Source organism: Misgurnus anguillicaudatus, chromosome 5 (assembly GCF_027580225.2).
Source record: "Misgurnus anguillicaudatus chromosome 5, ASM2758022v2, whole genome shotgun sequence".
Lineage (NCBI taxonomy): Eukaryota > Metazoa > Chordata > Actinopteri > Cypriniformes > Cobitidae > Misgurnus > Misgurnus anguillicaudatus.
In genome coordinates, this window is record NC_073341.2 from 22,855,612 (window position 1) to 22,883,177 (window position 27,566).

Consider the following 27,566-nt stretch of genomic DNA (forward strand, 5'->3'; position numbering starts at 1 on the left):
TTGCATAATATGTGTGTAATCATTTTGTATATATATAAATGCACACTAGGGCTGGGTTTCGATTCAGATGTTCCAGATCGATTCGATTTTGATTCACATGCTATCAAAGCGATTCCATTTCGGTTCTCGGTTCGATTTCGATTCTCAGACCGGTTTTTATACTCGATTCAACTCAATAAATATAGATTTAATACACATACGATATTTATAAAAAAGTGAACATAAGTTTACAAGTGGGTAATTGTATATTAAACTCTTTTTTTTTGGGTACATTAAAACAGAACCCATCTCTAATTTTCAAATGCATACAATGATGTTAAATACAATACAATTTTGTATTGTATTTAAGATGAAAAATGTATGCTGAAAAAAGTCAGAACAGTCGCATTCCTTGATCAAACAGGATTCAGGTTATTTCATAAAAAAAATCGATTTGTGACCTTTGAGAATTGATTTTGAATCTACCACGTAAAAAAATCTATTTTTTTGCCCAGCCCTAATGCACACACATGCATGTATGTATTTAAGAAACATTAAATTTTTTTATACATATTTATTTATATTTTGATATATTTTATTTTATATATAAATAAAAAAAATATACATAAATAACATGTTTCTTAAATTTCTTGAATGTATGTGGGTGTTTATATATACATAATAATTACACACAATACACACGCAAATATATTATGCAAACAAAAACTTTTATTTTGTATGCAATTAATCGCGATTAATCTTTTAATATTAACTGTTACAAAAAAATCAAAACAGTTGCATTCCTTGATCAGACAGGTTTAGGTTATTTCATAAAAAAAATCGATTCGTGGCCTTTGAGAATTGATTTTGAATTAAAAATAGATTTTTTTTGCCCAGCCCTAATGCAAACACATGCTTTTAATATTAACAGTTACAAATGGCTTACTATAGTCTTTGTGTATTTAACTAGGTCAAAAGAAAGCATTTTAACTTTGCTTTTCACGATACAAGAATAAATGCGCTGTACCCCCTTTGTAAATTTCACTTTGTGGCAGACTGTTGATGGGCTACCATTGATTCAAGTTTCTGGGTTTTGTGTGTGTGCTTTTGCATGGTTAATGATGCCTGTGAGCATGAAACAAAGTGCTCAGACTTCAGTCTATAGATGAGCATGCATGACCGTTGACACTTTGTTTTGGTTTTATGACAGATTAGATCCCAGAGACAATTGTATCAAGTTACCCGTCAAGAGAGCCGCCGGTTGTACTTCATATTCCAAGGTCAAGGTTAAGGTAACCTTTCTTGTTAGGACAGCTGTGGTTAAACACAATAGATCTTTCAAGTGCATGGCATCTAGAGGCAGTAGATCTATGGCATATTTGTTTTCTCAGCTGCTGTATGATTACACTGCTCCAACCTACATTTACCTTTATAGGCCAAGAGTGATGGAAGACTTTGTTAAATGGCAGTGGGAGGGAATTTATGAGCAGGTGAAAGGTGTACGGGGTCAATGCATGTGCCAAAGTATATAAAGGTATTGTATTAAGTGAAAAGATTTTGGTTTAGGGTAGGAATTTAGTTCGAAACCAAGTCAATTATACTGAATTGAATACCCATTCACATTACTTCGCAACTCTATGGATTATTACATAATAGTTTACACACAGGCATGCGAGTTAAAGCTGTTGTAACCCATTCTAGGCTCTATAGTGCTATTAAAACCTTGTTCTGATTAGGTATCCCAACTTAGCATCATTGGCTCAACAGTTGGTTTGCGGCAGGCTTTTTGCATAGGGAATCGGATTTGTGGTTTTATAGGTATTTTATGTACAATTCCAATCGATAATCCTTGCGGAAATTACACACTTCGGGATTAGTATTGAAGCTCAAGATTGTGGGTTCAAGCTGATCTCAAAGACATTTTTTGACGATTCGTACGAGGGAATCATAAAAAAAAACGTACGATTATATAACAAAATCAGGGTTTTTCCTGGCTCAACATCAGATGGAGGTGGTGCTATCGTGATGAATACATTAATGTGTATCGCTACCCTATCTCACGGCAAGTTGTGTTATAATCACGAAATATTTGAATAATTTATCCGTGTCCATGGCACAATATTCTGCTATTTTCGCACGAAGGTCTTTTTCATGTCACTTAGCACAAATTTCTATAAATAGTTTTTCGTATCCGTAGCACGACTTTCTTTAACGTGTCATTTTTTTAATTATTGTCGCTTGGGGTTAGAGTTGGGGTTTGGGTTAGGATGTCTAAAATGTAACAGAAAGTGATTCTAACCCCATCCCCAAGCGACAATGGGAAAAAAACTATGAGAAAACAATATATAAATTGATACGAAAAAGAAAGTTGTGCCACGGACCCGATAAACTATTTATAGAAATTCGTGCTGAGTGACACGAAAAAGACATTTGTGCGAAAATGGCAAAAAAAATCTAAATATTTTGTGACTATAACACGACTTGCCGTGAGATTGGGTTGTGTATCGTGGCTTAACAAAACGCAAGAGACCTATTTTTAGTGTAATAATAATTAAAAGATTAAAGAATTTTTTAATTATTTATTTAAATTATATTTAATTATAGACGTTTCAGCAGTAACAACATAAACAAGTGGCTTTCGTGGTCATCACGTAACTTCCGGCAAACTCCGCGAATAATAAATAATAACAAAGTCCTTTTAAAGTAGTTTGTTTATATAACAAGCAAAATAAACAACACGTAGATTACATAGGAACCCAAAACATTTGTTATTTTCGACGGGGTATTTGTTTAATAGTTTCAGCAACTAGTCAGACCATTAAACAAACAGAAACTGGAAGTAAAGATCGGACCAGACGCTTATCGCGTCATCGCATGTGCGCCCGATGAAACGGTCTATATGTAATTAAATTTTATTTTTATTATTTAATTATTTAATAAAACATTAATATCATATACATTATTTGTTACTCTCTATACAAAAAACTAAAAATAAATAATAGTGATACCCCACCCCTAAGCCTGCCCCCTAAAAACGAATTTACTTGGTCATGAATATATACGAATTAGCCACCTCGTAAAATATGTTCGATATTGTGTTGATTCGATTTAACACAAACACTGATAATTTTTTATTTTATTTTATACAAATCGCTTTGAATAAAATCATCTGCCAAAGCATAAATGCAAACAATTGCTTAATTCGACAAAGCAACATGGACATTAATGGCAAATCTAAGTTTATTCTGCACATCAGTGATACCTTCCCCTCTATTAACCCCACTGCCTCTCCTGTCGAGATCTTTTTAGCACACATGAGCTACCGTTTCACTAAGTGACGTCTCATCGACTTGCTGTCTGGAGCAGTCTGCTTGATTATGCACAGGTATGGATCTCTCTGTACTCCTTTTGTCTTATAAGGGGCCAGCCCACAGACAACATAATCTGAGACCAGAGACTTGGCTTGCGTCTGGATAAACTGTGCTAAGAGTGAGTGTATCACCTTGAGCTGCGTGTTGAAGAAGGGCAGGGGAGTACTAGTGTCTAAAAAGGGGGTTTATTGATTAACGGGTTTTTTGCAATGTCCTTTGCTATCATTGAAGTTGAGTGGTTGAAGCTGTCTACATAGACTAGGCTGTGTTTTTCTCGTTTTCACTATATCTGTCTATTTAAAACTAAATCTGAAGGTGCTGTTTAGAGGGCTTTAGATGATTGCTGTTGGGTTTAGGAACTGTTCAACCTCTCGCTCCTATCAGTCAGTGCTGGGGATTTAAAGGGCAAATCCTCTCTCATGTGATCTATAATTCACAAAAGTCTTGCCTTCCCATGGTGTCGAGAGAATCCTGATGCCACTGTAACTGAGAGGCTTATATCACCTGAACTACAGAGCGAACGTGAGTTCGCCGCCGTGTCATCATTCAACATCCAGTGGTAGCGTAGTGCGATCTGCTTCTTTCAATGTGGGGCTTTGACTCTTTCAGAAGTTTGCCCTGAGGCAAACCTTACTGGTGGGAAAAAAGCCCAGATAAAGATAATAAGGGAGAGAAAACAAGAGAAAAGGCTAATGTAACCCAAGTATCCTGGGCGGGGAGTTACGCCGCCCGTCAGTGCCATAGTGTGTTTTTACGAGGCTGTGGTCAGACAGCATAAAAAGTGCAGCAGTAGTAAAACTGCCACAGAAATCACGCTTGGTGTTTTAATAATGCCACTTAGGCACAGACTCTTGTGAAAGAAAGCAGGGAGTGAATGGTGTGCATTTTGACACACAGGACCCTCCACATGGGAGGCTTTGAGGGCAACAAGGCGTGAACTTTCAAACAGGGGATGAATCTCTGTTTGCAAAGAAGAACAGAATCTCTGTTCTTTTCAGAACTCCTCGAGTTTTATGCATCCATTTGACTTTTATACTCATCCCTGTCTTTTATAAATGCAGTTGTCTGCTTTGAGCTACGAGTGCTTAATGAAACGAGGAATGTGGTTCAAGAAGCCAACATTAGATCCCTACTGGTGCAACATCACAGTGATCTTTGAGAGTCAGATGTCAAAAGTTTTGACTTTTGTAATTGTGAGTGAAATCGGTCCAGAAAATGACTTACGTGGCATTCACACCAGACGCGGAAGAGGCGGCAAGCGCGAGTGATTTACGTGTTAAGTCAATGCAAAGACGCGAATAGGCGCAGAGCGAATGGGGCGAACGTGGATATCCGGCAAAGTTCAGATTTTTCAACTTGTGGGTTTCCCGCGACAACACTCAAATCGCGCAGAACATCCGCGCCGCACCTTTCCACGCGTTCTGCATGATTTGAGCGTTGCCGTGGGAAATGTGCGAATTGAAAAATCTGAACTTTGCCGGATATTCATGCCGTGGTAACCAATAAGGAGCTTGCTCTAGTAGTCACGTGATTACAGTGAGCGAGCGGAGTCGCAGAAGTCCCTCCCATGACACGAATTTCCACGTGAATGTCTCGAATGACTAGAATTTCACGCGTGGCTTCCACGTGCGAATAAAGCGAGTAAACATAAAATGTTCAAGCGTCTAACTACGCACGAATAGCGCATTTTTGCCGCCTCTACCACGGCTGGTGTGAGCGTACAGTTAAGGGCCGATTACACCGAACGCGTTTTTGCAATTTGCAGGTGCCTTTTTTGAATGATTTTCAATGGGCAGTGTGTTATGCGCGCTGTTTATGCACACCAAATGTCTTGTGTATTTTGCCACATGCAGCGTTTTCCAACTTGCGCATTTCCCGTGGCAACGCTCAAATCGCGCGGAACGCGCCATCCGCGCCGCACCTTTCCACGTGTTTCGTGCGATTTGAGGGTTGCCGCGGGAAACGCGCAAGTTGAACAATCTGAACTTTGCCGAATATTCACGCCTCAGTAACCAATAAGGAGCTTGCTCTAGTAGTCACGTGATTACAGTCGCAGAAGTCCCTCCCATGACGCAAATATCCGTGTGAATGTCTCGAATGACTAGAATTTCACACGCAGCTTCAACGCACAAACAATGCAAGTAAACTCAAAATGTTCAAGCGTCCAACTACGCGCGAATAGCACATTTTTGCCGCCTCTACCGCAGCTGGTGTAAATGTACAGTTAAGGGCCGATCACACCAAGGTGTCTTTTTTGAATGATTTTCTATGGGCAGTGTGTTATGCACGCTGTCTATGCGCACCGAACGGCTTGTGTTTTTTGCCACCTGCCGCGTTTTTGAAGGAGCGCTGAAAGCGGAAAAGCACCTGACGTCATTCCTGTCTTTCCATTGTCCAATCAAATAAAATGCTTCAATATTTGATTGACAAGACAGCTGCCTCGGTAGCAATATAAAAAGTCGCGCTGCACTGCTTTTTTTTAAGTGACCTTTTATTGAAGGTGCAGTGTGGTGCGCCTTGCGTTTTCAAGAGTTGAAAGCGCGTTTGGTGTGGTTGGCCCCTTAAACGTTTCCTAATTTAATATTCGTACTGTTACCATAGTAATGCATGGACAATTGCAGGATACAGGGACTTCAGAGTGGAGCAGGAGCACTTTTCACTTCTTTTTAACATTAGGGCCACGAATCCCACGTTTTAAAAACTATTAGATGTGTGATAAATCATTGTCTAACCTAAAATTAAGAGCACTTATTCTCAGTCAAAGCACCTAAAAATACATTTTCCCTTTTATCTTCTATGCTATATACACAGTAGTACAGTATGTCAACTACCCACTTATGATGAGTTAATGAGTACATTTCCTGTCTATATACTTACAGTATGATGCACCTAATATTTTTAGATTTTTATTTTAAACATTTTCCAGACATACACACACATCCAGTGATGGTATATTAGGACTTTTTTCCTGTGTTTGTGAAAAATGCCACTGGCTTCCTGTGTGATTTTACTCGAACCCGTCACTCAGTCCTCTTGTCTGAACATTGTTACTCTAATTGTGTCCCACTTGATGGGAATTTCCCCTGTACAGGATCTCACACACTGCCGTAAGGTCCCTGCTCGAATTTTTAAAACAAAACTACTCATACAAGTAAGGTAAAAGTACATTAGCGGTTTCTTTTTATTGTGGTATTCACACAAAAATTGAAATTCTGTGACTTCCTTAAAACACAATGTACAATAAACATTGTCGTGATTTCTTTTCTGTGCGAGCTTTTAAGCTTCAGTGACTCATTTGCTATTGTCCAAGTCTACTAAAGTCATCTGATCGCTTGTTGTGAAGAACAGACTGTAATTTAAGAAGTTATTCACTGAGCTGCCTCTCCAGTCAACTGTTAACTGACTGACTGAATCAGTTTTGGCTTGAAGGGACCTTCCTTCGTGTATCTGAAATTGCTTCATTTCTCTTGAATTTTCACAACATTGTGTGACTTCCAAATACTTGAAATATGAACCACTTTTCAGGTGCTGTGAAAGCCCCATTCTTTATCCAAAACAGAAACTAATAGTTATTTACAGTATGGATTTAGAAGGTGTATGATAACAGAATTTAGGAATATTACTACAGTATCCCTTTAAAGAAGTAAGATGCGAGGAAGCGCTTGTAGATGCTAGCAGTGCTTTGCCTGTATTTTGTAGAGGAATAACGGTGGTAGGGTGTGTCTCTGTGTGCTGTCTTTCACTTTCCACAAACAGAAACATAATCTCAGCACCTATGAGTCACTGTTCTTTACCCACCACATCGTCCTCGTGCTATTTTCTTCCCCTCCAGGAGTTCGTGGCAGTCGGTGAAGTGAAAAATTCGGTCTCTCCTCTGCATATACTCAGAGAGTCTGAATTTAGGTTTTTTTACTTCTTTGAAGGGGTTTTGTAGACGATCAAGTGTGTTATTAAGGAGGGTCTGTTAGAAGTGGTTGGATACTCTACACAAGATGACTTAAACAGTAGATTGCGATGAAGTAGGGCAAAGGAAAGCTTTCCTCAAGTAATCGAGCTCGATTTAAAAGTACATAATTTTTCATTAAGGTCTTCGCTCTGTTTATTTGCGTGCTGCTGACTTTTCCAAGGCTTTAATGGACAAGGCATGAAAAGAGCCTTTCATGTGGGGAAAATTTTAAAAGGGCAACGGAAAACCAAACACTCGGCCCAGACTTACTACTGCATGTGGAGCGAAGTCTTGCGGTGAACTGGACATCCGTCCTTCTGACAAAAGCAAGTGTGTTAAAGAGTTCATTCAAAAATTTTAATGTAATTATTATATTATTTACTCATCCTCATGTCTTTCAAAACCAATATGATCTTACTTTATCCATCATGGAACACAAAATTTAAACAAATCATTAGGAATAGTAGCTGTAATCGTAACTTTTTTGGTTAAAAAACAAGAGTTATTGAGCAGATACATAAACAATCACTGTTCAAAAGTGTCTCCTACCCCGATTCATATTATTAAGCTTATAATAATGATTTATAACTGGATTTCATGGAAATTGTCAGTTGTTTTTCAGCACATGTAAAGTTGAGTACTTCGGAACCTGCAGTTTTATGTTTCAAACAGAGGTGGCGATAAAGAGGCAAAAGTTACAGACTGCAGCATTAAAGGTCACATTCTTTCTGATCCCATCTTTTAAATCCTAGTTAGTGTGTAATGTTGCTATAATAGCATAACTAATACCTGTAAAATGATAAAGGTCAAAGTTCACTGCAAGGCGATATATTTTCTTTAACAAAATTTGCCTTTCAAAGCCTACAGTGAACGGCCGGTTTGGACTACAGCCCTCTATTTCCTGCTTTAATGACGTCACTTAAACAGTTTTTGGACTAAACTCCGCCCACAGTAATACATCAGTCGCCAGCTAAGCTAATGACAAGCTAAGCTGCTATCGAATCACAACACACTAAACAAGCTACACAATCAGAACTCAATACGTATTTTTGAAGGAGGGACTTCATAGAACAAGGAAGACATCAGCCTGTTGTGAGGACAGTGAAAACAGCACTATACAGATATGTAAATTGTGTGAAAAATACTGCATTTTTTTTACACGTGAAACATGAACACGTTATATTGCGCACTGTAAACACAATCAAAGCTTCAAAAACACAGAAAGAACGGGACTTTTGAAGATACTCTCCACAGATTATAGTGATAACATCTGTGAAGCTAATAAAAGACCAATGGTATTAGACCCACTGTCTTTTAACGTCTCTAAATTCATTGCATATGTTCGCTTTTCCGAGAACCATCCGCCAATTTGTTTTCCATTTGAGAAATCCCCTAATAAATTAAACTCCATTCCATTTACAGTAGCTACAGCCTTAAAGGGGAAATTTCACAAGACTTTTTTAAGATGTCAAATAAATATTTGGTGTCCCCAGAGTACGTATGTGAAGTTCTAGCTCAAAATACCAAATAGATAATTTATTACAGCATGTTAAAATTGCCATTTTGCAGGTGTGAGCAAAAATGTGTCATTTAACATGCAACTGAGTTGATCTCTGCACTAAATGGCAGTGGCGTGGTTGAATAGTGCAGATTAAGGGGCGATATTATCCCTTTCTGACATCACAAGAGGAGCCAAATTTCAATGACCTATTTTTTCACATGCTTGCAGGGAATGGTTTACCAAAACTAAGTTACTGGGTTGATCTTTATCACATTTTCTAGGTCGATAGAAGCACCAATTATAGCACTTAAACATGAAAAAAGTCAGATTTTCACGATTTGTCCCCTTTAACATCCATGCTGCTGCTGCCGCCTCAAATCCAGTTTTAAAATAAAATGTATTAAGTAAAATTTTTCTGGGGGAGAACACCGATGCCTATAAAAATACTAGAAACACAAAAGTACTTAAGTAATAAGAGTAATAATAGTCTGGAGACACTAAGGATGTTTTCACACCTGCCTCATTTAGTTCGGTTGAATCGTACCAGAGTTCGATTGCTCACTTGGTGCGGTTCGTTTGGGCAGGTGAGTTCTGGTGCACACCAAAAGCGGACCAAACGACGGACCGAGACCTCCTTGAAGAGGTGGTCTCGGTACGCTTTCAAACGAACTCTAGAGCGGTTCGTTTGTGGTGAGCACACGATTCGAGATCGAACCGACCTAACTGCAAAAGTAATGCACATTTCTGACTAAACCAGCTGCCGTAGTCAGCTTCGCAGTGCATTATCGGATGAGGAAGTGTTTGTTGACAGTTTCTATTAGCAATATTAGCACAATGAAGATCGCGGACATACCTGGAGTTGCGAGGCGGAGCCTTAGAAATTTGTTGTCTTCAACGTTTGTAGTGCATGCAATGAGTGATGTGGATCTTATCACATGACTGAATTTTGGTTCGTTTCAACTGGTGCAGACCAGAGCAATCAGTGTGCTGTGAAAAGGAACCAAACTGCTAAAAAAGCTACAATGTATATCATTTTTTTGCTTGTGGTGAGGACCAAATGAATGATGAAGATGTGAAAACACCCAAAAAAAATTGTTTAAACCCATAGTTGGGTCAAGTATGGGCAAACCCAACAGTTGGGTTGATTTCAACCTAAATTCTAGGTTGTTTTAGCCCATAGTTGGGTAACAACAAACCAGCACAGGGTTATTTATAACTCAACAGTTGGGTTTGTCCATTTTTTAACCATTTTTAGAGTGTATGAATCGTTAAACACTGCAGTCGGAGAGTTTTAATATAAGAACTAGATGAGTTCTTTCAAGACATCTTTTTTATGGGAAAGAGTTCCAGGAAGATTCATCTTAATCTGTTTAATTTTTTGTTCCAAAGAAGAAGGAAAGTCATATGGGTTTGGAACGGCACAGCAGTGACTAAACACTGACAGAATCCAATTGGGGGAGGTATCAGAGGGATCATTCCTGTAATGATGCATTTGAGGTTTTCATTTCAATTTGGGCCAAATTACAAAATGATGACTTTGCGTCTGGAAAGCAATTAGTGCTTAAGCGAGTGCCGAAATACTCACGCAAGTGTATCTTGCCAAATATCCACTTTATTTTGCTCGATTTGATGTGTTTGTTCCAGCAATGGAGATGTTTACCCTTGGCTCCTGCTTTCTAGAGTTCAGGCATTCTCATGAATTACAAACAACACCCTCATCATCCATCTGTACAGACACACATTACATTCCAAACAGACAACTTTCTCATAATGCATTTTAACTCATCTAAATCTTTCTTTATTCCAACCCTTTTGGTCCATACACTGGATGGCAACCAAGTGATGGAAAACCCCGTTCTGCTTTTAACCAAGTGATGAACTGTGAGAGGGTGTTTCCCCCCGATAGCCGATCACCTCACATTATTTTTTTGACAAGACGAGTGGAGTCGGGCACAGCGGGCTTGATTGTTCCCCAGTGTGGAAAAGTTTTTGTCGCCATTCTGAAACAATTGCACATTCCCCGAGGCAAATTGAGTGCGGAGGAGGGTTTTCCTCTCCCCTCTGTCTTTTATGACTTGAAATTCCTCTCAGCTTTCAAAGGCGGTGGATCCGATGATCTTGGGTGGGCCCGTGAATACCCCCTAATGACAGAGTGGAGATGGAGGCTGCACCCTCTTATCGGTCAAAAGTGAGAACCTTTTTTTTTCCACTGCATTAAATCTTCACAGTGGATTCGAGTGAGAAAATTTGACCCTTGCCGCGTGTGCTTCAAAGCCTGGTGACTTTATTGGGTTTCTCACGGTCAAATTACAGTCATTTCGTTTTTATTTGACGCAGTTATTTTGTCCTGAGTTTTGATTCTCTAAAGGCCTTGAATGGCCACAGAGCAGTCAAGAGTGAAATAGTTCCTTCTTTCGGTAATGCAGACAAATATAGTACTCAGTTTGGTTAGGCGGGGTGCAGTCCTAAATTTCCTAACCATTTTAGGGAAGGATATTTTAACGGATCGAGTTGTTGATAAAGTTGTAGTTTGAAAATGCAGATGATAAAGATTGCTGCTTATTTCTTTATTAAGTATATTTAACTGCTACTAATTTGAAACCGAAAGAGCTTTAAATGAAAAATGTCCTGGCTAAGCAGCAGTATGAGTGTTGTTGATTTCATGTGTTTATGTGTGTGTGTGTGTGTGTGTGTGTGTGTGTGTGTGTGTGTGTGTGTGTGTGTGTGTGTGCTGGGCTTGGCCGGAGAGAGAAAGGGAAGTGGCACAGAAGGGAGGAGACTGTGCATCAGTGCTCTACAGATCCTGATGTGATAATGGAGTAATAATAGCAGGCCTGCCACCACCCATCTCCTACCACATCATTTATTTTTTCTGCCAGCACGCTCTCTCTCTCTCTTTCAGTCTATGTGTCTCTCTCTCTCTCTCTCTCCATCTTAAGCCATATCAGTTTTGTCAGCTCTCTCTCTCTCTCTGTCTCTCTTCCGTCTTTCCATTATGGCCCAATTTAAAATAAGAGTAACAGGAGAAGTTCTTCCATCCATATACTAAACCATATAATAAAAAGCACTTTTCACGATTAGGGTACAAAATACGACATACAACTTTATGAAAGTGATTTTTTTGTCAGTAAAAGAAGGTACTTAACCTTCAGAAAATGTGCATGCTACATAAAGGCCAACCTCATGATGTCAACTACAATGTCAGAAAAATTGTTAAAAAAATGTTTCCAAGCTGTAACTGGAGCAGTGCCCTTTAAAAAGGTCATACTATGTACCATTTAGGTACAGATGTGTATACATTTGGTACCAATATGTATGTACCATTGAGGAACTAATACTGTATGCACTCTTTGGTACCAGTAGGCACATCTAAGTACTAATATGAACACACTAGGTACGAAGGTGCAGTTTTTGACAGCTATGCACCAATTTTTGACTTTTTTTTCTGACAGTGTATTGTACTTTATATATTACATACTTTTAGTTTATCAGTTTAAATTTGAATATAGTTTAAAACACTAATATTAATCTCTAATAATTTAATAGATTTTTAACCGGTAAGTTTAAATATGCAATTACATAAAATAAATAAGCAGATAATGCCAGAATAATTTAACATGTTTAAATACCTTAATTTAAAGGAACAGTATGTAGGATTGTGGCCAAAACTGGTTTTGCAATCACAAAACTTGTGGCTAAAACTGGTACTGCAATCACACAACTGGTGGCCAATACACAACATGATAACATAAACATCAGTTGAGGACAATTGAGATATTGATGACAATATCCTGGCCAGAGCACTGTTGTCAGTGATATAAGTATTTAAAATGATTTCTTAATGTCTAGTGACATATCAGGGCCATTTTATGATTAATTGATATACATTGTTCCTTTAATGTTAAATAATATTTTCTAATTTGTACCTGTAATGCTGTGTTCGCACCAGTCGCAGTAGAGGCATCAAGCGCGAGTGATTTGAATATTAAGTCAATGTAAAGACGCCTTTACGCACGTCTGGAGGCGCGAATGAGGCGTTTAGCGTGGCACGTTACACGTGAATCCGCCTTATTGTCGCGGGAAATGCGTGAGTTGAAAAATCTGAACTTTGGCAAAAATCACGCCGTGTTAACCAATCAGGAGCTTGCTCTAGTAGTGACCTGATTACAGGAAGCGAGCAGAGTCGCAGAAGCCCCTCCCATGACGCGAATTTTCGCGTGAATGTCTCGGATGACTAGAATTTTACGTGCGCTCACGTAATATACTCAAAATATTCAAGTGTCCAACTACATGCGAATAGTGCATTTTTGCCACCTCAACCGCGTTTGGTATGAATCCAGCATAAAAATAACATAGACGGTTTCAGCAGTAACAACATAACCAAACGCTTTCGTGAAACACACGTAACTTCCGGTAAACTCCGCTAAGAATCAATAACAACAAAGCCCTTTTAGAGTTTATTTCTGATAACAAGTTAAATAAACAACAAGTAGATTACCTTCGTTTAAATCATAACTACAGCGTATAAAAATAAACCGTACCAATAAACAAACAGAGACCGGAAGTTAAGTTCTGCTCAGACGCATGACCGCGACAACTCATGTGTGTTCGATGAAAGCGTCTACATTAGTCGAAAGTGGCATAAGCATGCTATCATGTCAGCGATATTCTTGACAGTTTCACTCTGACCCACTTTGTGCCTTTATAAATGTTTGTCCGCATGCATTATGGGCATGAGTCATATGTTCTGCCTTTCAAAGGGCAGCACAGTTTCTTGATAATCTCATGTCAACTCACACCACATGTAGCTTTTCATTTCTACCTGTCTAATACTGTTGCAACTTGATCGTCTTTTATTTCTAACAACTGCAAGGCCAAGATTTAATAACTGAAAGATGGGTTAAGAAAAGACAAGCGGGCTAAGAATAAAACATATACAATCCTCTGTAAATATAGCCATTTCATGCAATAACTGGTTTAGGTCTGATTTCCATATACTGCAAGATGAGACTAAGGCATTAAAGCATCTTTCTAAAACGCTTAATTCCCAAAGCGTTCCTCCCCTCCATTAGCTGTCTGTTCTCTGTTAACCATTATGCAGCTTCTTTCGAGAAATGTAATTTTCCTCTTATTTTGAAGATTATCATAGAAAGTTATTTCTTATAGCTCGCTCTGAATACATTTCCCATTGAGTTTGTATGTGCTTCTCTATAACTGCTCGTCTCTCTGATACACATTAAAGAGAGCACGGATTTATAAAAAAAATGTTGTGTAAAAAATTGTGTAACGATTTGACAATACCTTTGCTGCCACATGTATTCACTGAGCATTTGCAATCTAGTTTTAACAGGCACAAGTTATGGTCGTTCTTTTATTGCAAATTCACCTCTTACAAATTTGGCTTATCACAGAATGCACCTTATTCATAAAACTCAGCACATGTTGCGCAGTTGCCATCCACGGTGGCGAAATCACTGCAAATTTTATGAGCCTGTTTTCCGGGACAGGTTTTAGAATAAGCCAGGAAGTTTACGTCATTTTTACAAACATACCTTAAAGGAAAACCACCATTTTTCAATATTTTACTATGTTCTTACCTCAACTTAGATGAATAATACAAACCTTTTTTTTAATGTGTGCACTTTAAATCTCTGTACGGCGCTTCTTGAATGTGTTAGCATTTAGCCTAGCCCCATTCATTCCTATGGCTCCAAACAAAAGTTTTATTTTGTGCCATCATACTTAATCGTGTAACTACTTATGTAACAGTCTTTAAAAAGGAAAAACATGGAAGTGTTTGGTGGCTTCTAAATTCATCCGTTTGGATCCTAAGGAATCAATGGGGCTAGGCTAAATGCTAACATATTCACGACACGCTGTACAAAGATTAAAAGTGCATGCATTGAAAAAGATAGGTATGTATTAAATCGTCTAAGTTGAGGTAAGAACATAGTCAAATATTGAAAAACTGTGGTGTGTTCCTTTAAAAAAATCACTGGTGTGCATCTTTGAGAAAAAACAATGGCACTGATATATTTTTAAGATATGTCGGTGAAAGCTGCTTTTAGTTAAGAAAGTTTAAACAAGCATTTTAGTGTTGACCTACACTTAAAGGCGGAGTCCAAGATGTTTGAAAGCCAATGTTGATATTTGAAATCACCTAAACAAACACGCCCCTACCCCAATAGAATCTGGACCTTCTGTTGATAGACCCGCCCCACACATACGCAACCCGGCAAGGATGTCGGTTAGTAGACACGCTCCTTACTGCTGATTGGCTATAAGTGTGTTTTGGTAGTCAGCCCGTCTCCTTTTCCAAAGCGTTTTTCAAACATTGTGGACTCCGCCTTTAAGCTCTGTGCAGGAGACCACCCCTATGTGATCTAGCTGCACTTTAAGGTAAAATAATATATTCATATATATTTTATGCATGGTATGTTTACAGATTTTTCCTGTTTTTATCTGTTTCAGGTGAGTCCAGATCAGCTGGTGCTGCTGTTGGAGTTTCTGTTAGAAGAACCAAAACTTAGTCCTTCCAGCTTGAGGCTTCTTCATACCACGTATGGCCTACAGGCCCAAGATGCTGAGGTAACCAGAACTCATACAAACAGTATTTCCACCAAACACTGTTACAGCACATATAGTATAGACGGTTTCAACAACATAAACAAGCGGCTGTCGTGGTCCGCACGTAACTTCCGGTAAACTCCGCTAAGAATAAATAACAACAAAGTTCTTTAAACGTAGTTTATTTATATAACAAGCAAAAAACAATACATAGATGACCTAGGAAACCAAAACATTTGTTATTTTCGACGAGGCATTTGTACAAGAGATCATTTTAGCAACTAGTCAGACCATTAAAAAAACGAAACAGGAAGTAAAGTTTGGATCCAGACGTGTATCCCGTCAGCGCATGTGCGTTTGACGAAACCGTCTATACTGTAGATCAGGGGTGGGCATCGAGGGCCACAGTCCTGCAGAGTTTGGCTTCAGCCTTGATCAAACACACCTGAATGTCATTTCCAAACAGTCCTGAAGACTTCAATTAGATTTTTCAGCTGTGTTTGATTGGGGTTGGAGCTAGACTCTGCAGGGACACTGGCCCTCAGGACCAGGAGTTGCCCACCCCTGCTGTAGATCTATTGACATCAGCTCATCTGCTGTGCTGATTCATGTAGGCCTAAATTTCGGATAAGGAAACAAAGTGTAGGAACATCTGTTTATAGCTTTGGTGTCTTTATATTACTAAACAGTATAATATGTGTTGTACTGTAGTAGTTCACATATGTTAAACCCTGACCCATTTCTGAAAGCTGAAAAGTGTAATCTTTTTCATGTTGAAATATTTTCTTCTCCTCAAGCCTAATATGCAGAGACGAATACTGTATAAGGAAGCCATTTTTGTTTTATGAAAAGCATAACTATTTCTATCAAAACATTGCAACCATGGCTCTTGGGGCAGGACTATCTGTTCACCACTCATGTATTCAGGAAGCCTGTTTAAAAACATTATTAACTTTAGCCTATACTCTTTAAAAAAATGCTGGGTTATTTTAAACCCAGCGTTGGGTCAAACGGGACAAACCAAACCCGCTGGAATGTAATTCAAGCTATACTGGGTTGTTTTAACCCATTGTTGGATCAAATATAACAATTTTCTGTACGTGTTAATTTAATCGGGTCCCTTTTTTACCCAACCCTGGGTTGAAAATAACCTAGCATTTTACTTTTGGTAAACAAAATACTTCAGTACAGTAGAAGAAGAAATGGTTTCTACTGTACATGATTTTTTTACAGTTCCAATAAGTGTACAAAAAAGGTGCGTTATGACCTTTAGTTGGTTGTTACCTCCTACACCTTTTCAAATATTGACTAGGAACAGGCTGAACTCATTCATCATGTCTCTACTTACAGTTGAATAAAAACCCAATCCATTTTATCATTTAGTAGTTCTCATAAGTTTTTATACTGTAATACCGATACAGCTGACATTTACGTTTTTACCCTGGTAAATAAATCGCTTGCATTATTTTAGGTAATCTCATCATTCTGTTTTAGATAAAAAGGTTTCGAAAATATCACGTCTACTTGAATTCCCTGAAACGTCTTTCTTGCCTGGATGTTAATTCAGGAGAGCACGAGAGACAATATCTGATTCCTCTCAGATTATAAGGAGAGTGTTCTTCTTAAGAATTACGGTCCCGGTAGCCAATTAGGCCACTTTGTGATTCTTACACAATTCAGAGAAGGCCGGCTTCTGTTCGTGAGCGAAATTTGGCAGGCCAGCCGTGACCTACAGTACCACAACGTTCTTTTGAAATGAAGCTCTGTTTGGCAGGGACAGAAGATGTAAGATAATATGGAATGGTGACCACAGTAAGACCCAGACTACCACGGTTAAATTCAAACCGGGCCCCAAAGGGAGGTTTTCATCAAGACCTTCCAGGACAAACAAAGGACCCTCTAAAAATAAATCAGGTTATTACTACCACAAACTCCTCCCTCTGTCCTACACGCTCTCGTTTGCTTTTCTCTCCTCTTCTGCTCCCAGGACCCCGACGGTCATCTTTTCTTTCAGACAGAATTAATTCACATCCCGTTTTTAACCCCCCAAAGTGACGTGGCCATTTAGCGTTGACGCTGACACCTAATTTTCATGTTTAAAATAGAAGCCGATCCTCATTACCCGTGCATAATTATTAGCTCTGCATGAACATTGCTTTAAGGTCACAATAAAATTGAGAGGTGTGGCCGGCGCCGCTTAGTCTGCACTAAGACCTGACTGGGTGTTGTTCACATATAAAAAATTAATCACAGCTTTTCTATGGATATGTCATAATTACTGGTACTTGCTAAGGCAGGCATCACTACTAGCATTGCTCATTCTCCGGATGTGGGATTTGAACAAACCCCTGACCTAAAGACAAACTGTGGCACACGATTCGTCCTGCACCATTGAAGCTATGGATATGAATCACACTCAATTCATGTGGATTATTGAGGAGAGGTGTGCCATTACTTTTCATAGTTGTAATTTCGTCTGGCGGATGATAAAATGTGTGGAAAAGTAGACACACACTACATTTTTGTGTTATACTTTTTATCCATTTGGCATACACTTTTATCCAAAGTGACTTACAGTGCATTACAAGGTATACATATTTTATCAGTACTGTATGCGTGCTCCCTGGGATTCGAACCTATGACCTTTGCGATGCTAATGCAAAATTGAGCTACATGAATATCTACTGTAAGGACCTAAATGTAGAGTACTAAGGTGCTTTTCCATTGCATAATACCAAACGGTTTGGTTTGGGTCAGGTCAGCTCACCTCACTTGGCTTGGTTAGCTTTTCTGTCGAGTTTAGTAACATTTTGGAGTGGGAGGGATTATAGGCGTGTCATTATATTTGCACTGCCTACTGCTGTGACATCATACAAGTGAGAGTGTCGTTGTACATTCCCATATATTCATTTATTTGTCAGTCCACCAATAGAATTGACCACAAATACATTGTATTTATCACTACCTCTGTTTCACATGACAGTTTTTGTACAAACACCCGTGGCGTCAGTCGACACGCTCCGCTGAGCCTCATTTCAGTTGCATATACACATATAATGCGCACATGCATTGTGAATGTGCCGCTACAAACTGCTAGTCTGGAAAAAAACTGTTATGATGTTCCTGGTTCTCAACCTGTGGATGTTTTTCATCGCTAAAAGGGAGTTTGGGAACTTATAGCAGAGCACAGATGCCAACATGTTTGCTTGAGACAGCGCAAGCTAGCATGAAGGTAAAGCTAATCTTTTACATTATAGCAATGACGGTGGTAGTGACGATTCTCACAGACCAATCAGTGATCTACAGTGTTTTCGCGTCACACTTTGGTATCAGCTCGGGTTGCTTGGAACCCCAACCGAGGTGGTACTAAAAAAAGTATTGGGTACTACGTTCTGCACCTAGTGGAAAAGCGCCCCAAAGCAAGCTGACCCAAACCAAACTGTGGGGTATTATGCAATAGAAAAGCGCCACTAGAGACTTAAGGGGGCGCCGTGCAGTGCCGCATCGAGTCGCTTCTAGGACAACCCGGAGTTATCGGAAACCGGAAGTGCACATTAAAAAGCGCGAGCTTTGTCAGATAGCGTCTACTTCAAAATGCAAAATATACTTTAGCAGCCAATATTAATCGTTAATGATTTGGGACAAATATGATGTTATTTAATGTTAAACTATGTGAGTGGCGCTCTGTGGCGCAACAGGGATTGGAGCAACTTTCTGAGTCAAAGCTGGGCGCCGCAGACAGGCGCCACCTGTCGGTGCCGTTGTGCGTATACTCATAGGAAACAATGTGTTCGATTTTTTTTAGAACGCCGCTGCATGGCGCTGAGCTGCGCCCATCTTTAGGCTCTTTTGACTGTCTTAGCAACACCCTAGCAACCACACATCTACTCCCTACCTTTGCATTGGTATGTACTGCTGACATAGAAAACTACATTTTTTAGTTAGTTAAACTTTGCTATAATTTAAAACAAAACAGCTTTATTGCATTTGAGGATCTGTACAAATGGGAATGAAACTAGATGAACACCAGAGGGCATTTATAAAATGACAACTAGATTAACTATAAGGTGATTTTTAGGGCACAGTGCCGATTTCTTTAATATGCCTTCAGTGTAGCTTCTAGTCCATTGCTCAATATGTTACTTCAGAACCTTGCCTATATGTTTTCTAGGTGTATAAAGGGTGTTTGAAGATTGGATTCTGCTAAGATTAAGTATGCCAATCAGGAGAGAATAGCACCTCTTTCTCTCACATTTCTTGGCGCAAAACACGAGGGCTATGCTATGTGGTATGCTGTTTCATGTGAAGACTCGTGTGTGTGTGTGTGTGTGTGTGTGTGCGAGCATCTGTCGGTCATGCACACAGAAAGCATTGTATCACAGCTAGTTTCAAAGCCAGGCCACAAAGTTCACACAGACGATCAGCCAGGAAGAGAGAGGTTATAATGTGTTCCTAAAGCCGTAGCAATACAGGAGGAAAAAACATAAATCATGTCATGGGCTGTTTAATGAGATGCCAGATGACGACACTCAAGCATTTTATAGGGTTGCAAAGAGAAAACTGCGTCAGCATTAAAATGCAATAACTTACAGATTTCACCTTAATTGTATCCAAGAGGAAAGTTTTATTGCTCAAATGTTGCCGTTTCATAGCTCAGGACATTTGATGGACCGCCCCTAACTGTCACTGGGGTTGTATCCTTTCAAAAAGCGCACCTTTGCACCACAATCGTCCGATCACACCAAGCGCTTGAAAACGCAAGGCGGACCGCACTGCCTTTATTTGATTGACTTCAGAAAAGAGCAGTGCTCTGCCTTTTTATATTGCTAGGCAACCACCGAGGCAGCTGTCCTGTCAATCACATGAAGCATAAGTGCTCTTGAAACTTTGGTTTGCTGTTAACTGTCATATTAGCAGAAACTTTAAAAAGAGGGCGCTTGCTCTGACCTTGATCGAGAGGTGCACAAACACCCAGGAGACAGTGAGCAAGTGCAGCAACTGTAAACTGTAAACTCCTGTCACCACAACTGAAGGCCCGCCTTTTCCCCTTATTCGATTGGACAATGGAAAAAACTCTAATGACGTCGGAAGCTTTTCCGCTTAGAGTTGACTATTTTCAACTTCAAGCGCTCGGCGCGCACCTGCAAAAGTGCGTGGTGTGGCAGGCGGCAAAAACACAAGGGGTTTGGCGCGCATAAAAAGTGTGCATAATGCTCACTGCCCATAAAAAACTATTCAACGTCATTATCTTTGTAAGTCGCTTTGGATAAAGGCGTCTGCTAAATGCCTAAATATAAAAAAGGCACCTGCCAGTGCCATAAACGCGTTCTGTGTGATCTGCCCCTAAGGAGTTCATATTAGTACCTCAGAGGTACATACTAGAACCAAATGTATACAATGTACATATATGTACCTAAATAATACATACTGTATTAGGACCTTTTTAAAGGATACTATCCTAGGGAGCATTTCCCTGCTGGAAAAACCAGCATAGACCAGAATAATTCACATGCTGGTGGACCTGGTCTTGCTGTTTCTTTTGGTCAATCAGCATGGTCTTGCTGTAGTAACCATGTTTTTTGGTGTATTGATTACTATTAGCAAAACCATGGTTTTACTATGGTTTTTGAAAAGTACCATGGTTTTACTACAGTAACCATGGCTTTTTTTAACTGCAGTAAAACCATGGTTAATTTTCGTAAGGGCAAAACACAACATATGCTGGTCTTGCTGGTACGACAAGCTATGCGGGTCTATCCTGGTTTTTCTAGCAGGGTTTATGACCATTTTTCTGACAGTGTAAAATTCATTAAAGGGATAGTTCACTTTAAATGAAACTCTGTCATCATTTACTCATCCTCATGTTGTTCTTAACCTGTATGAATTTCATTTTTCTGATGAACACAAAAGAAGATATTTTGATAAATGATGGTAAACACACAGTTGACGGTAACCATTAAATTCCATCATATTTTTTTATTCCTAATATGGAAGTCAGTGGACACTATCTGCTGTATGAATCATTTCTCAAAATATCTTCTTTTGTGTTCATCAGAAAAAAGAAATTCATACAGGTTTAGAACAACATGAGGATGAGTAAATGATGACAGAATTTTTATTTTATAGTGATCTATCCAGGGTTCCCACACCTTAGTTAACTTCAAATTCAAGGACCTTTCAAGGACTTTCCAGGTCCAATACCCTCAAATTCAAGGACTAAATGTGGGGACACATTTCAAGTGAGATCAAGGTTACGTCGTGTTACCTTTTAAGATAAATTGTTACAGTTCCCTTTTGAGGGAACTCGCGCTGCGTCACTGCAGTGACAATTTGGGGACGCCTCCAGGGTAAGTGTGTCTGAATGTGTATATCAAATTCAACCAATGGTGAGGCTTAACGACAAAGACAGGGTGATGCGGGAGCCAGGAAGTATATCGCTATCTGAAATATTGCCAAAGACGGCGTTACAGGAACGCAGGAAATATGGCAAGGGAGACGCAGCGTCTCGTTCCCTTCTCAGGGAACAACAGTTTCATACGTAACCAGAGACGTTTTCATTTGTCAAACACAACTATGCAAAAAAGCATTTTGGTATGAATCAACATTAGCATACAGAAGATATAAGCATTTAAAGCGAACAGTTTAGCACGTGTGCTTAAAAGGCTAGAAATTAGATGATATTATCCTACACTACACAGGGAATAATATGGATTTTTTTCTTGCATAAAATAGATTCAAGCACTTTTAATGACTTGTATCTATGTATGTATATTTTCAAAAACTTCCCAGGTCCTATTTCCCCCAGATTCACAAACTTTCCATGATTTCAAGGACCCGTGGGAACCCTGTCTATCCCTTTAAGCGTTTAAAGCTGTAAAATGTATAGGTAAATTCTTTGAGAAATGCTTGAGTTCATGTTGAAATAATGTTGACTTTTTAATTTTGTGACATGCTTGTAAAGTATGCAATGTGATCATTGCATTTAACCCAATTCAGTGATGAGTGAATACACACACACCCGGAGCAGTGGGCAGCTATCCCAGTTCCCGTGGAGCAATAAGGGTTAAGGTGCCCAATTAGGGTTAAGGTCATCACAGTTGCAACCTGCCGGCCATGAGACTTGAACAGGAAACTCTTGGGTTACAAGGCTGACTCTAGCCACTAGGCTACGACTGCCCTTGACTTTGACATTTGTGAGATTTCTTGTTTTTTTCTCAATTGAAATATTTGAGACACAAGAAACTGATAGGCAAATGTTTCCATTTTCTCTCAAATTAATCTCAGTGATGCTTATATTGAGATATAAAAGATAAATTACTAACTTTTTTCAAAAATGTCTGTAAAAAGGTCAAACATACAGTAGCATTAGATCTCACTCCGCAGCTGGAGACCCAAAAATGCAGATGAAAGGGAGTAAAAGGGTCGCAATTACCGCATTCAAAGCTTTAATCACAATACGCTAAACATAAAAAAATATTTTCAGATCATAACCCGGATTCCAGCGTAATATTATTATATCACCAATTTCCTAATTTAAACATAGAAACCAATGTTAACTAAACATCTTCCAAAGCACACTGATTAAACTACATAAACTAATAATGGACCACAAACTAATAGTTCACATGTGCAGTACATCATCACAATGACTGCTGGGACTGAGGGCAGCTTGACCCATGCTGAGCAGTACAACATTAGGAGCTTTAAAAGAGTACAGCTCTTGACATATGATGAAATATTACATCACCAGTGATAAATGACCTGATTATATCTGGTTTATGATGGAGCCTCTGCACTCCTGCCGCTTATTTTCAGGAAGCCCATGTAAACCTGGTTTAGTCTTATATCAATCTCAGTGTGCGCATAATGCCACCATGTGTCCAACCTGGCTTAACTTACTTTAAAAGGCATGTACTTGCATATGTGCCCGTGCGTGCATGGTTACGGGTTTTCGTAATTGAAATTACGTGTGCGAGTTTGTCGGCGTGCCCTCTCCTGTGCCCCATATAGACCCGGCAGCTGCAGAGAGGATCAGAGTTGATCTGCATTCCTGGGGAGACCCCTGAGGCAGGACAGCTGCGGTGTGCCTGCCTGCATTTCTCTCGCGAGAGAGACGCGGTAATTACACAGGACATTCCACAATTTATTACTGAAGGCGTACATGTACATGCACACAGAAACGCTCTCACAGATGCTTGGTGTAATCAATGATGCCCGGGGCATTTAATTATTTAATCTACTGTGGGCACCCAGGGGTTACCTTATGGTGATCAGGAATATTGACCTGTAGGCTTAACTCTTTATCTGCCAACATTTTTTTTAAAGTTGAAAGCCAGCGGCAGCATTTTTTATGATTTTCACAAAAGTTTAAAGGGATAGTCCAATTTTTGTCATCATTTACTCATCCTCGTGTTGTTCTAAACCTGTATGAATTTATTTATCTGATTAACACAAAATAAGATATTTTGAGAAATGATGGTAAACACACAGCAGATAGTGACCATTGAATTCCATAGTAGAAAAAAATATTTTGGAAGTATTGTGATAAATGATGAAGAAAATATTTTGATAAATGATGGTAAGCACACAGTGGACGGTACCTATTAAATTCCATCATATCTTTTATTCCTACTATGGAAGTCAATGGTCACTATCTGCTGTGTCTTTACCATCATTTCTCAAAATATCTTCTTTTGTGTTCATAAGAAAGAATTCATACAGGTTTAGAACAACATGCATTCAGAACAACTGCATTCTAGAAAATATTCTTCTTTAAATATATAAATATACAATATATCAAATGAAAGAACAGACCCTCTATTTAAAAAAAAGTTTCATCCTACCATTTGTTCTCTTTTAATCACCTCTCAAATATATGGGTAGAGTACTTCAAAAATACCAAATTTTGACTGTGGGGCTTGCATTAAATTGCTTATGCGTGTGCAGCCGTGAGACTTTTACTTTAAAAGTAGCATTGTTTGAATGAAGTGCTTGAAGTGACGGCGGTGTGTGGTGGTGCTGCGGTGGGCAAGATATGTAATTAGTAAGTGGCTGACCACCGTGTACCGACTATCGCCACAAGCCTACTGGAAATGTACTGTAGGACTTTTTGTGAGGAACATATTACTGGATGAACTATTCCTTTAAAGGTCACGTTCATTCTGATCACATTTTTTAAACCCTAGTTAGTGTGTAATGTTGCTATAATAGCATAAATAATACCTGTAAAATGATAAAGCCCACGTTCACTGACAGGCAATATAGTTCCTTTAACAGAATTCGCCTTTCAAAGCCTACAGCGAACGGCCCGTTTGGACAACAGCCCTCTACTTCCTGCTTTAATGACGCCAGTAGAACAGTTTGTTGACTAAACTCCGCCCACAGGAATACGTCAGTCGCAAGCTAAGCTGCTATCGAATCACAACACACTAAACAAACTACACAATTAGAACTCAATACGTATTTCTGAAGGAGGGACTTCATAGAACAAGGAAGACATCAGCCTGTTTTGAGGACAGTGAAAACAGCGCTATACAATTAAGTAAATTGTGAAAAATACAGCGTTTTTTTTTTACACGTGAAACATGAACAGATGTTATTGCGCACTATAAACACAATCAAAGCTTCAAAAACACAGAAAGAACGGGACCTTTAAAACATATGATCATCATTTGGACAATTACATTTTTTCTCTCATTTACCACATACTGCTTAAATCAATTTTCTCATCAGTTGTAATGAGTGAGGCACCTGTTGCTATGTGCAAAGTTTATTGAATTCTCCAAGTATCCTGAGGTGAGGTTAATGTAGGTCAGACTGTCTGACTGAAGAAAATGTCTTCCTGTTGTGGGAGTTTTAATGAGAGATTCACAACAGCCACTGTTTCATCAACTCTGCTATTACCACACCCTGACTTGAGTAACCTTTCTCCCATACACACAGCGTGCTTTCTGCTTGTGTCGACACACGCAAACTCTGTTATTCTGTGTGTGTTTACTACGGTATGTGGCGGATCTGCCCTACTGCTTATTAAAGTTGGGTTTTCTCTAGCATGTGGCCTGTACGGTCGTCAGTGTGGGTTTCGGGTGGTTCCTCGACCCTGCCGGGAATCATTGTGTATGTGTTTTTAGTGCCAGGCCTATTCATATGCAGGACATACTGAAAACCAGTGTTGGGGGTAATGCATTACAAGTAACGCATTACTTTTTAAATGCACACATTAATATTTAAGTTACTTTTCTAAAAAACACATCATGTTTACACCTGGTATTTAAATCCGTCTCTTTTGTCCACTTTGACCGCTTCTGTCCTGAATACTTTAAGGGGGTGGTCTGTCGACACGGTGGGCGAGTCTCTCTGCTCATTCAAACGCGAGCGGGAGTAATTATGAGTTTATATGGACGCAAAGTAATATTATGTCAGAGTCCACTGCTTGTTTAGAAAGTAAACATGCTGCACAGTGTTTTGTACGTGTGTATGTTAGAGCTTTCTCTGAATTTTCAGTGCATTTTCAGCCGCTTTAGTTTTATCAATGAAAGTCTAAAAATAGCGCTGTTCACCGTGTGTTCGCGCTAGAAGTCAGAAAAGACGTAAAACGTGTTCAGTACCTCAGATTAGATAAATGGGCAGAGAAAAGGTGGTCGCGTGTAGCTGTTCGAACATATTCAATCACATGTGCGTTTACACTACAATAGCAATCCGATCGAAAGGGGTTTCGACTACCTATGAATGTGGTTGAAAGTGGTCGAAAGTGGACGTGTTCAAAACGTTTTGAACACCGTATACACCTGGCATTAACGTTGTCCACTTGTCCACAAAAAATTTACTGAATTAAACTAAACATAGTCACATTATGCACTCTACGCATACACACCTGTGTGGGAACAGTTTGAGTCAGAAACTGAGATGGCAGGTCAGAGCTGGACATTTTTGTGATAAAATATGCAGTTTCTGAATGCAGAACTTTTCAGTCATAAAAAACACCTGCAAGGCCTAAAAGAGGTCAAGCCTCCGCCAAGAAAAAGTAACGTAAAGCATTACTTTCCATAAAAAGTAACCAAGTAACGCAATTAGTTACTTTTTTGGGAATAACTTAATATTGTACTTTTAAAAGTAACTTTCCCTAACACTGCTGAAAAGGTCGATCGGATGCAAATTTTGTATTCGTATGAAGGGGGTGGTGTAGTCCGATATGTGATCCGATCAGCAGGAGAAAAGTATGAATGGAAACGCGTGAATCGTAGTACCGGATGGAGAAATACATTGTGCACATGTGCAGAACATTTGTGCTCAAGTTCACGTCTTATATTTACTTCTTATTTACGTCTCACATAATTCTTGTCACAGAAACATGCAGTAGCAAGGCAATGGCACCACGCATTATTAAGGTAATGGGGTCACGCGCTGTACATTCTGCAGCGTTCATACTTTTATAACAGTAGGCTACATAAAGCAATAAATAGCTTCGTGCATTTTGAGAATTGTGTTTTTATTGCCTAAATCGGAAAACATTTTAAGAAGAACTTTCTCCAACTCAACGTACATTTATCCAGAGATAAAGCGTGAACTCGACGAGAGATGCTGTTTTCGCTGGGTGGTGTTGCCAAGTCCTTTATTGAGTTCAGATTTGGGCTACTGTTTAAACTGTCTCCAATGGGCTTGCTTTTTCTTGCGGGTAAAAGATGAAAAGATTTTGTTCATTTGTTATTGGTATTTGAGCTGTAAATATTTATTGGGATGCTTTTGGGTGATTCTCACGAAATCCAGACTTAGAAGGTGTCCAACATCAGATTTTTTAAAAAGCCCATGAAACCAATTTATTTTTTGCACATATAAGATTAAGGTCTGAATTTACTATAACCATTATTTTTAGAGGATTTAAAAATATTTCCTATAGAATTATTTACATTTTTTAGATTATCATTATCAAAAATTATTGTTACCGCAACATGATATTACATTAAATATATGTATTTACAAACTCATGTTTCGGTAATGAGAACTAAAAAGTTGTCTAGGTACTATGACAAACAAAATGCTTTTTGAAAATGTTAGTTCCTCGAGGGCTTAAACAATGATTGAAAATTGTTGCGGAGGATGAGAAAAATTTTCTTGGACACATTTATATTCCTTATTATTGTCTCTACATTTACCAATAATCACCAAATGTTTCTTTACTGTAAATGCTTATACTGTAGTATAA

The 27,566-nt window shown here is 39.0% G+C and overlaps 1 protein-coding gene across 4 annotated transcripts in view; it reads left to right on the forward strand.

Annotated features, from left to right (window-relative positions):
• The window catches only part of aopep (aminopeptidase O (putative)), a 103,409-nt gene that overhangs the window by 62,278 nt on the left and 13,565 nt on the right, over nt 1-27,566 (forward strand). For 2 of the 4 annotated variants that reach the window (XM_055168002.2, XM_073867755.1), the window contains one exon: nt 15,269-15,385. In XM_055168002.2, the coding sequence (XP_055023977.2) occupies nt 15,269-15,385 (117 nt within the window). Of the gene's footprint in view, nt 1-1,189; nt 1,272-15,268; nt 15,386-19,169; nt 19,270-27,566 lie in introns of all 4 variants that reach the window. The other 2 variants (XR_012369659.1, XR_012369660.1) reach the window with 2 other exon arrangements.